Here is a 12,186-nt window from a genome sequence, read left to right as displayed (position 1 = left end):
AGACTATTTGAAGAACCCACCGGTCGGAGGTTATGAGAGGCCACCTTTGGTGAAAAAACATTAACCTCCCTCCAATCGACAAGCCATCCAGCACGGACACTTTTACTGAGGCTATGCTTAACTGGAGCCAGTCAAAAGCCCATCCCTTGCTTTTGCTGGGGAGCAGCAGTGCTTAGGCACACTCTGTTGACAAGAACAAGCACGCTGGGGCTGAGCCTGGGTAGGCTGCCAAGAAGCCGGAGTGTACCTACGCCTAGCATAGGCGTAGCATAGAGGTTGTAGCAGATGGCGCCCGGTGAGAGAGAGAATCCATAGCATCATTGTGCTTCTTGATCTGGTTGACAAGATCCTCTACTTTTTCTCCAAAAAGATTATCCCCCCGGCAAGGTACATCTGCCATCCGATACTGGGAATCAGCTTTCTTCGGAATCACGAGGCCAGACAGAGGGAACGACCAGGCCAAAGGGCAGTACACGGTACTGAATGTGCTGTGTTACCAGAAGAAATCGAAGAGACTTCCTGTGAGCTGGGAGTATCGAGATGTGTGTGTAAGCCAGTTGTTCTCCTGAAGAAAGGTGCCCAGGGAAACCATCCTGAACTTTTCTCGGACTAGGAATTTGTTCAGGGCCCTTAGGTCTAGGATAGGACGCATCCCCCCTGTTTTCTTTTGCACAAAGAAATACCTGGAATAGAATCCCAGCCCTTCTTCCTCTGGTGGAACGGGTTCGACGGCATGGGTCTTTAAAAGGGTGGAGAGTTCCTCTGCAAGTACCTGCCTCTGCTGGGAGCTGTAAGAATGGGCTCCTGGTGGGCAATTTGGAGGTTTGGATTCCAGATTGAAGGTGTATCCTAACCAGACTATTTGAAGAACCCACCGGTCGGAGGTTATGAGAGGCCACCTTTGGTGAAAAAACATTAACCTCCCTCCAATCGACAAGCTATCCAGCACGGACACTTTTACTGAGGCTATGCTTAACTGGAGCCAGTCAAAAGCCCATCCCTTGCTTTTGCTGGGGAGCAGCAGTGCTTAGGCACACTCTGTTGACAAGAACAAGCACGCTGGGGCTGAGCCTGGGTAGGCTGCCAAGAAGCCGGAGTGTACCTACGCCTAGCATAGGCGTAGCATAGAGGTTGTAGCAGATGGCGCCCGGTGAGAGAGAGAATCCATAGCATCATTGTGCTTCTTGATCTGGTTGACAAGATCCTCTACTTTTTCTCCAAAAAGATTATCCCCCCGGCAAGGTACATCTGCCATCCGATACTGGGAATCAGCTTTCTTCGGAATCACGAGGCCAGACAGAGGGAACGACCAGTTCCGCATAAGGACTTCCCTCAGTACCTTATACAAAGGAGCCATCACAGCCTCCTTAGTTGGAGAGGGATAGTCCAGGACCTCGAGCATCTCAGCCCTGGGCTCATCCTCCACCTCCATAGGGAATGGAATAGCCGTAGCCATTTCCCGGACAAAAGATGTAAAGGAAAGACTCTCAGGAGGAGACAGTCTCCTTTCAGGTGGAGGGGAACGTTCAGAAGGAATTCCATACGACTCATTGGAAGAAAAGTATCTGGGATCTCCCTATGACTCCCAAGAATGCTCCTCTTCAGTATCAGAAAGTACCTTCCTAAGGAAACTTCGAGACTGAACTTGCCTCGACGCTGAGGATCAATGTCCTCGATGGTGATGTCGAGAGTCGAAAGCCCACATTGACTGTGGCAAAGCTTCCTCCATCAACGTCGAAGGAGAGTCGACCTGGGTGGCAGCTGACACCGGTGCCACAAGGGGCACTGAGGACGGGGACATCACTGCAGGTGAAGGGCCAGACGCCACTGCAGCAGACGGTACAGAAGGCGCAAGCACTTCCAACACTGAAGCAGACTGGCGAAGCAGTCCTTCCAGAAGTTCTGGAAGCAGGGCCCGGATGCGCTCGTCGAGAACCACCATCGGAGAAGGACGCGGGGTCAGTGGATCAGCCAGTGACAGAATCTGCTGAGGCTCAGGTGCAGGTACCGGGCTACTAAGAGGCAAACACATCGGCAACTCCTGTATGAAGGGGGAGTGATCCTCTCGGCACTGACGCTTCTCGGTTGCCGAATCCTTCAATGCCCCGGAGCTCCCGGCACAGTGTGCTTCTTTGCCTTCGCTCAATGCCTGTCATCGAGGCTCCTTGGTGCCGAGGAGGATGACATGGAATCCACACGTCTCCTCGGGGTCCGGTCCAACTATGGTTGGTCCCGGGGGGGGGGAGGGTCTGCATAGCAGGAGACCTCGAGACAGGTGGAGACTCCGGTCACATGGGTCTCCCTTTCCCTGCACCCACTCTTCCCAGAAAGTCCAGCCCACCATTCCCTGCAGCCCCTCTCCTTCCATAAATCCAGCACACCTCTGCCTTCCTCAAATCCAGCATCGCTAGTTACCTTCCTTCCTGCAGGTACAGGATCACTGCCACTTCCTTCTCTTTTTCCTGCCACCGCTGCAGTGCTTGCAGCTTACATTTTCAGGCTGTCCGTGATTCACACAGGCAGGCACTCCAGGGCCTTCCCAGTCTGCTGCGTCCAGTCCTCTCTAACATAGTAACATAGTAGATGACGGCAGAAAAAGACCTGCATGGTCCATCCAGTCTGCCCAAGACAAACTCATGTGTATACCTTACCTTGATTTGCACCTGTCTCTCCCAGGGCCCAGACTGTACAAGTCTGCCCAGCAGTTTTTCCCGCCTCCCAACCACCTGTCCCGCCTCCCATCACTGGCTCTGGCAACTTCTGATGCAACTTCCTGTTGTGAGGGCCAGATGCCGCAGAGGGAAGTCCCCGCAGTGCCTGAGTGAATCGCGGGCGGCCCGAAAATGTAAGCTGCAAGCACTGCAGCGGCATCAGGGGAAGAAGCAAGAAGTGGCAGATTCCAGACCTGCGGGAGGGGAAAGTAGAGAGTGATGCTGGTTTGTGGGCAGCGGGAGGGAGGTCAAGAAGGGTCGCGGCACCCCTAAGAGTTTGCTGTGGTGCACCAGAGTGCCGTGGCACACAGTTTGGGAAATGCTGTAATTGGGTCCTCTCACATAGCCTTGGGGCTTTTAAGTAGAGGCACCCACGTATAGAATTGCCTCCATAGGTGACTATATTGCATTTATAAAATAGGCTTAGAATAGGCAGCTTTGTGAACTTCTCACATTTTATAAAATCAAGCTCCTATTCTGTATTAGTACATGGTATCTTTATATGTTCCATTTTTTAAAGCCTAAATAAGAATCATTTTCCACCCATAAAACACGTTAAAGAGGCAGAACGTTTATGTTTATTAGTACTTGATATAGCGCCTTTCAAACTGGAAACAAAGTGATTTACAACTGAAAAATAAAAACCTCAGAAGGTGCTTTATAAGATCTCTTCTTTCATGTATTGCATAACACCTCCATCTCTTATTGCATCTCTTCATCATTTTTATACAAGACAATTTATTTGACAGCATTAGTGCTACCAATAATACTGTAAAAATACAATATTTTATAACAGTCTTTTTGACACTTACCCTGGGAAAAGTTGTAAATCTGTCCAATTCTTCAACAAAACAAAACATCTGTAAACTAATTGCTGACATTACTATTAAAAGGCTGGCTGTGAATACAACCAAACTTCCAAGCTTTTTTCCTGGTCCAAATATCTTGTATACAAAATCTTCCAAGGCAGGAGAAATTTTAATCAGTCGAACTACTCTAAGAACCTGCAAACATAAAAATAATATTTTAGAATCTTTTAATTTTTCTGGTTATACTTATTAATTTTATTGGGGTGTAGTTAGGAATATGAGTGAACCATTAAGGCGTATTATTTTACTACTAACTCATGTTATTTTGGCACAGGTTCCATTTTATGCAATGATATAGTTATGTGTTATTTTACACTAACTTATGCTATTTTAGCAGAGGCTCCATTTTGTGCAATGAGATTTCTTTACTAATAAATGAGGGGCCCTTATACTAAAGGATTGGTGCACAGCAAAAGGCTTGCCACATGCCAATCCTGAACTATCCCAAGTGCACGCCATTTCTTGTATTACAAAAATATTTTCTATTTAGTAGCACCAGTGCTTACCCGGAAGTAATCAGGCAGCACAGTGCGCTGCCCAGTTACCATTGGGTTAACGCGGGAGCCCTTACTGCCACCTCAACGGATGCTCCCCTCAAAATGGCTGCGTGCAAGTGGTTCACTTACATGGCCATTTATTTTCCAGAAAAAGACAGCCTTTTACTCATTGTGGGAAAAGGGAGCCTCAGCGCTCGTCAAAAATACAGGCTGGCACTAGCGCAGGCCGTTTTTACAGCAGCTTAGTAAAATGACCCGTGAGGTTAACAGTAAAATAGCACATCTTAACAATAGCCTATGTTGATAACTTCCTCCCTAAGATGTGTTTTTTTTATTGTACTACTACCTAAATGGATAACATCACTGAAAATATATATGGGGTTAATTTTATTACAGGGGCCTAGGTTAAGTAAGCAAGAAGGCGCCAATTTTGATGCTATTTTACAAAGACATCTGAAACGTCATTTTAGATAGATCATAGAAGTACGAATTGAGACGTATAGGTTAGTGCACCTCAATTTTCACCTGTATTCAAATAATTCATATATTTACAACCTTTTCAAGAAAGTTGCGGCAGTAAAGAGAGGTAGCAGCAGCCATTTGCAGACAGCAGTAGCAAGGGGCAGTAGCGATGGAGCTTTGCTCCTGCCCACAACACCCCATTAGGACCACCAGGGATACAGGTAGACCTGAGAAGGCCTACCTAGAACTGGGGAGGAGGGGTGGCAAGGGTTCGTTTCAGAGATGGGGGAAAGAGGGCTTCGAGTCTGGAGGGCTAAAGGGAGGAATAGGATGGAGAGGGCTGTTTTGAAGGATCAGGAAGGGGGATCAGCAGCACTTTGACATTCAAAACCAGTTAAGCTGGTCTCGAAAGATATTCAGTGCTGGGGCCCATGTAGCTAGGCAGATGAATTTTGGGCCAGTTATGCAGATAACAATTAATTAATTGGCACTATATTGGCAAATAATTGGTTATAAATGCCAATAATTGGCATTAATTTGCAGTTGTGCGCATAACAAACTTACACCTCTATTCTATAAACAGTCCGTCAGATATTCAAAACTATTTAAATGGGCAGGAGTCTCTCCTGCCCGGTTAAATCTCTTACCATTGCCTAAGTGGTGATGTTCAGCAGCACTTAGCCAGACATTGCTGCTGAGTATCTCCACAGACAGCTCAACAAAAAAGTGGGCAGGTCAGGGGCAGTACAAGGTGCAGCGTTGGGGAGAAGGCAGGGGTTATACAGAAGCTGACGAGGTGAAACGGGTCCCCGTTGGGACCGCCCCTGCTGTTAAGTGATTTGTTTCCATGCACACCTAGTATATACTCATCTTTGTTGAGAAGAATTTATGTTTACACTCTGAATTAAAAATTATGGAGGTTTTTTAAGACCAATGATAGAAAATTGTGAGCTGTGTGTAAATTATAAATGTCTACCTTATTGCAGGTTTGCTTGCATTTCAGTTAGGTAAAACAGTCACAGCTACCTGAGGTCTTTTTCCTCCTTTTTTAAGAAAAGAAAAGATCTTTATAAAAAAGATATAAGAATTGCAATGATCCACTATTTGAATTTTTGGTGTGTCCATTGTTTTGGGTGTCATAAGCCTCATTAAAAATAATTTTCAAACGCACCTGGTTAAATTGCCTATGCACATATAACATCTTACAAACTCCAGAAGGAAGCTGTCTTTGGCACAAAGCAAGAATTAGCAGTAAATCTGAGAGAATGAGATCATACTGTTCCTGGTTTAGACGTGAGGGTCATTACTATCATGGTATGCACAAACATAATCCATTTGAAGACATTGCCCTCAGAATCCAGAGATCTCACTACCTCACAACCATCTAGTACATAGTACTGTAAGTCTAAGTGCTTTGAAAATACACCTCTATAATACTTAAAATTCCTCCTGCTATATATTTTTTTCTGAAAGTCTTTCTGACTTTTTCTTTGCATAACAGTACTCCAATTACAAGTTGCCCTTGAATAATTCAAGTAGCCATTTATAAATTTAATTCTGTGGTCTATCATTTGAAAATTTAGTAACAGAATCAAAACTTTGAGGGGCTCTTATGAAAAACTGACATATATCATTAGCTTATTTACACTGGATATTTTTTCACTGTCATGCTTTTTATGGGTGCTCTTTGAATACAGAAACTTTGAGCCTTATTTAAAGCCCAGTGCAAAGTATGCATATACATACCACTTATTGAACATGTAAGGCACAATAATAGATGACTTATTTTAAAACCATGCATAGTACCTGAAAATAGGTAAACTGGGAATGGTAGAGGTCTGGATAAATGTGAAGAGTAGTTCCAACAACAAGCAGCAATTCAAATTTGTGGAGAGATGAACTAATATAACCAGTAAATCCTAAACACCAGATCTTCAAAAGAGCTTCCAAATCAAAAAGAACTGTAAATGCAACCTAGAAAATATAGAAAATAAATAATAATTACTATTACTTTATAAATTTAAAAATTCTGATACAATGGAAATAACCTGATTCCACTCTACAATGAGTACACAGTATTTCTGCAAAAAGAATGTCTAGTTGTACATGCCATGATAACATCAAGACTGGATTACTGCAATGAACTATACAATGGTCTGACTACAAAGGGCCTGCACCAGCTCCAGTTGATTCAGAATGCAGGAGCAAGACTCATAGAAGGTTGCAAGCGACGTGACCATATCACACCATTTTTGCAAAGACTTCAATGGCTACTAGTACAATACAGGGCTAAATTTAAAACTTTATGTCTGATCTTCAAGGCCCTGAAAGGAAATGGCCCTGAGTACCTGAAAAATAGGATGATCCTCAACACACTGCCAAGGACACTAAGGTCCTCCCAAGGACTTTCACTAACCACACCCTCTCCAAAAGACATTACACGATGTGATACCCACAAGCAAGCCTTCTCCGGAGTAGTCCACACACTCTGGAATGCACTGCCTTAAAGGCTGCGCTTAACACAAGTCTGTCTACTTCAGGAAGAAGTGAAAGCTTGGCTCTTCAACCAGGCCTTTAATGGAATAAGTAATAACTTGTTAGTCTCGCTCACACACACAAGGAGTGACTCGGGCTGCATATACTGAAGCAGGACATGTTTATCCACTCCTACCCTAGCTGAGATAATTAACCATTTCTCTGACCTCATGTGCAACTTTCCTTAAAACAATCACCTTACTTTCTAACTCTTCCTACTTTCTTACAAATAAGACATATGTTACATCTTTGCTTTATCCTTCACTATCAATTATAATGTTCTATTTCGTATTGTGTTGACATTGTAAGTAGTATACCATGCCATACTTTGTATTATTTGAACATTTTTACTTCTGTAATTGTCTATTGTTCATGATTGATCTATTCCTACTGTACACCACCTTGAGTGAATTCCTTCAAAAAGGTGGTAAATAAATCCTAATAAATAAATAAATAAACAAATTGTTCTTTAGCCACATAGTTATGGCATAAAGAATTTCCTAAGTTGATAGCCTGATCACTTGCAGTGGGAGCTTCTATTTTTTTTTTTTTGTAATTCCCTTGAAGATACTGTGTTAAATATTTCTGATAAGCAATAGGGGCCCGATATTCAGCCTGCAGTGGGCAGCACTTTTGCTGTCCGCTGCTGGTGTTAAACCCAGATATTTAATACCATCCCATTTCCAGCGACTGGCATTGAATATCAGCATTTTTAATCACTAAAAAGTTAACTGGTTATGCCAATATTCAGTGCTAACTGGTTAGCTTTTTAGCGGTTAAAGACAGGAAAACTATTTATGCAGTCCTATTTGACCGCTAAACTTATCCAGTTAAACGCTGAATATCAGCACCTAACCAGATAAGTCAAGCAATATAGTTGGTTATGTGTTAGGCGCTAACAGGAAATATTCAGCGGAGATAACCAGTTATCTCCCCCTAAATATTAGTGGTTGGGCACCTATATGCTATTTACCCGGTCCACAGCCGCCTGAGGAAGAAAATGAGCTGTCACCCTAACTCCTCTGCCAACGCCCCTGCCCTCCCTCCCCATCCCCCTTCCCCGAAATTACCTTTTCTATTCTTTTCTTGTTTTTCAAAAGGAGGCGGCTCCTTCTCTCTACTGCGGGCGGCCTGCCTCTCACATAATTTCCTGTTTCCTCAGAGGCGGGCTGCCTAAAGTAGAGAAAAGGGGCCAGGACCAGGCAGGCCAGCCTATGGGAGTCACTACCACCATGTCTTTTAATTAGCTTTCAAAAGCAATACCTTCTTCTTCAGATCAGAAATAAGCAAATGACGACAAATAATAGAATATATAAGTGAAACATAAAAACATTCCAATGACTGTCTCACATGTCAGGACACCAACCGGGCACCCTAGGGGGCACTGCAGTGGACTTCACAAATTGCTCCCAGGTGCATAGCTCCCTTCACTTGTGTGCTGAGCCCCCCAACCCCCCCCCCCCAAAACCCACTCCTCACAATTATACACAACTACCATAGCCCTAAGGGGTGAAGGGGGGCACCTACCAGGGGCGTAGCCAGACAGCAGATTTTGGGTGGGCCTAGGCAAAAAGTGGGTGGGCACCAAGTGTTCTCCCCCTCCTCCCCCCAAAAAATATCTAAGCTGGTGGAAAAATGCTTCTCTCTACCTTGGCAGTCTGCAGCAGGCATGCGCTGAAAACTGAGCATTCACAGGTGCCAGTAACGTGGAGCACACCATTTTCATTTCCATCAGGGGGAAGTCTTCAGCTGGTAGAGCTTGGAATCCCCATCAGCTACTGCTAAACATGTGCTACTGTTGGGTGGGCCTGAGCCCTAAGTGGGTGGGCCCTGGCCCACCCAGGCCCACCTGTGGCTAAGCCACTGGCACCTACATGTGGGTATAGTGGGTTTCTGGTGGGTTTTGAAGGGCTCACCTTTACCACCACAAGTGTAATAGGTAGGGGGGGAATGGGCCTGGGTCCACCTGCCTGAAGTGCACTGCACCCACTTAAACTGCTCCAGGGACCTACATACTGCTGTCATGGAGCTGGGTATGACATTTGAGGCTGGCAAAAAATATTTTTAAAGTTTTTTTTTAGGGTGGGAGGGGGTATGGTGACCACTGGGGGAGTAAGGGGAGGTCATCCCCGATTCCCTCCGGTGGTCATCTGGTCAGTTCGGGCACCTTTTTGAGGCTTGGTCGTAAGAACAAATGGACCAAGTAAAGTCACCCAAGTGCTCGTCAGGGACGCCCTTCTTTTTTCCATTATCGGTCAAGGACGCCCATGTGTTAGGCACGCCCCAGTCCCGCCTTTGCTACGCTTCCGACACGCCCCCGTGAACTTTGGTCGTCCCCACGACGGAAAGCAGTTGAGGACGCCCAAAATCGGCTTTCGATTATGCCGATTTGGCCGACCCTGGGAGAAGGACGCCCATCTTCCGATTTGTGTCGAAAGTTGGGTGCCCTTCTCTTTTGAAAATAAGCCTGATTGTATGTGTTTATGCATATTTAAAGTTTAAGAAAATGGCATTGATTTTTCCATTTTTGTGTTTCTGAAAATTTAGAATAATTTACATATGACTCACCTCAGCAAGGTAAAACTCGTCATATTGTCTCTTGAAAGTCTCTCCTTTGTAGTAGTTACTAGCAGCAACAATGACATCTACTGCCACCATGCTTAGTATAAACATGTGAAAAATTGATGATCTCATCATTTTCTGCAAGGAAAGAAACACAAGTAAAACATGTTGAATGAAATATAATTTTACCAGAAACAAAAGGGGGCAATATTTAGCCTGCAGCGGTCAGAATTGTTTTAAAGGCTGACTGTCGTGGGCTGAATTAATAGTTTAATAGATTTAAACATTTGATATACCACCCTATTTGTCAGACGTCAAAGTGGTTTACAAAATTATTAAAACAAAACAGAAAGAAACAGAACACCAATTAAAATAAGAAAGCAACATACAGCACAATCATCCAATAAAACCCCAATTAGACCTGGATATTCAGTTCTGAACCTAATCCAGGTACTGGCACTGAATATCTAGAACTTTCAAAGCCACCAGATGTTATCCAGGTCCAGCAGATATTCAGTGCTCATACCAAGAAACCTAACCGGGCATAGTTAGGATTACTATTTCTGCGGTCCTACTTGTCCACTTACTTATCCGGGTACCAGCACTGAACATCAGTATTGCCTAGGTAACTTAACAGGTGTGCTCTAATTTCTGCTTCAGACAAAATCTGGCACTAACCAAATAGTGTTGGGAGATGATATTCAGCAGCACTCTATGGTTAAGTGTTATTGAATATCAGCACCTGAGCAGGACAGCACTGTTTAACCACGTAGAACCCTCTCCTACCTGGTTAAATAGCGCTGAATATTGACCCCAAAGTATCTTTCTATTCTTTTCTAATAATACACATTTAATGGAATTAATGTATCTGCAATAGGATATATATTTCATAAGAAGCTTGCTGTAGATGGAAAAACTCATAGCAAAAACGTTTTTCAGGTACAACAGAAGCAGAAAGCCTGTGAGGAAGTCAGTTAGACCATTATCAAGCAGTAAAAAGAACACTTAGGGCAGACAGGTCCATAGTGCAGAGACTAAATGAAGTCTTTGCTTGTCACGGTCTTACCGTGATTCGTGACCTCAGGACCACACAGCTGACAGGGTCAGAGGGAGTGGCCACCTGGACCACTCTGGCAGAGTGTGTCAAGAAGGAGTCTTCACTCTTGCATTATAGGACCTGTTGCCCATCCTCTACGTGTGCATGTGTACGAGATGACGTCAGATGCCGACAGAGAGGCAGCACTTAAACCCACCAGTCTTCTGTCTAGACTGTCTTGCGTTGTTAGCCGCCCTAGTTGCTGTTTTCCTCCTGTGGGTCTTGAGAAACCTTTGCTTGTATGAGTAGGTTCCAGCTGCCTTCCGTCTGCTTGCCAGAGTGGGTTACAGTAAAGCCGTGAGTGAACGGGTTCCAGTATAAGACTTGCTTCTTGAGAGAGTGGGTTCCTGTAAACACCTTGCTTTCTGTGTGAGTGAGTTCCAGCACAGTGTCCCGCTGCTTGTGTGTGTGGGTTCCAGTGCAGTGTCTTGCTGCTTGTGTGTGCGGGTTCCAGTACAAGCCTTGATTCTTGGCTGAACAGGTTCCAGTACAAGCCTTGCTTTTTGTGTGCACGGGTTCCAGTACTAGCCTTGCTTCCTATATGTGTGGGCTCTGGGCCAGCATTTGGCTTCTTGTGTGATGGGGCTCTTACTGCCTTCTGTGCTTTATTTCTGGCTGCCTGCAGCTGCTTCCCTCTTCTGCTTGCGTGGCTTCAGTACCCTTTTACTTTATTGTGGGACTGCCTTCCAGAACCTGGTGGCCTACTTGAGCCAAACCACTTTTACCCTTGTCCAGTCCCAGTAGGATTCAGTCTATCGTAGGCCTTCACTATGAACCAAGGGCTCACTACACGGAAACATAACAGCTTTGATCTTTATGGAGGAGGATGAGAGCTACATGTACAACACCCAAAAGCAGGAAGATAACCCCTATGATGAACCCAAAATACCAAGAAGAGAGTAGGGGATGACTCAATGACTTCCAGTTGATAGGTAGATTAAAACTCAAATTTTATTGAACAAGCACCAAAAAGAATCCAACACGGGACCGTGTTTCGGCGGATGCTGCCGCCTGTCTCAGGGGTCACTCACAAACTATATATACTGAAAAAATACAAAAGGTCAGACTATAAGCAAACGGAATAAATGAAAGAAAACATACACTACAAATTCAATAAAAATGTAAAATGATAAATATATAAGTACAGAAATACATAAAAATATATAAATATGAAAACTAACTGATGTTGGAACAAACATAAGGAACAAAAAAAAAAAAAGAAATATATATATATATATATATATATATATATATATATATAAATTTTGTATATAAAAGTTTAACATCACCTATAAAAACTAGGGTGGATCTAATTTACACAAAAATTACAGATCATACAGGCTTTTTCTAACTGTGGGGTAGTCAACACAGACATTTCTATAGTAAAAAGGCCATCAAAGTGGGTTTCACCACGACTTATAGTCCCGTTGATATACACCTTCAATGCCTGTGTG

The 12,186-nt window shown here is 44.1% G+C and overlaps 1 protein-coding gene across 1 annotated transcript in view; it reads right to left on the bottom strand.

Annotated features, from left to right (window-relative positions):
- The window catches only part of NALCN (sodium leak channel, non-selective), a 690,956-nt gene that overhangs the window by 495,588 nt on the left and 183,182 nt on the right, over positions 1–12,186 (bottom strand). The window contains 3 exon segments of the mRNA XM_030201343.1: positions 3,524–3,715; positions 6,346–6,513; positions 9,643–9,774. Of these exon segments, the coding sequence (XP_030057203.1) occupies positions 3,524–3,715; positions 6,346–6,513; positions 9,643–9,774 (492 nt within the window).

The sequence above is a fragment of the Microcaecilia unicolor genome, chromosome 4 (genome assembly GCF_901765095.1).
Source record: "Microcaecilia unicolor chromosome 4, aMicUni1.1, whole genome shotgun sequence".
In the NCBI taxonomy this organism is placed as follows: Eukaryota; Metazoa; Chordata; class Amphibia; order Gymnophiona; family Siphonopidae; genus Microcaecilia; species Microcaecilia unicolor.
This window is presented reverse-complemented; position numbering and strand designations above follow the sequence as displayed.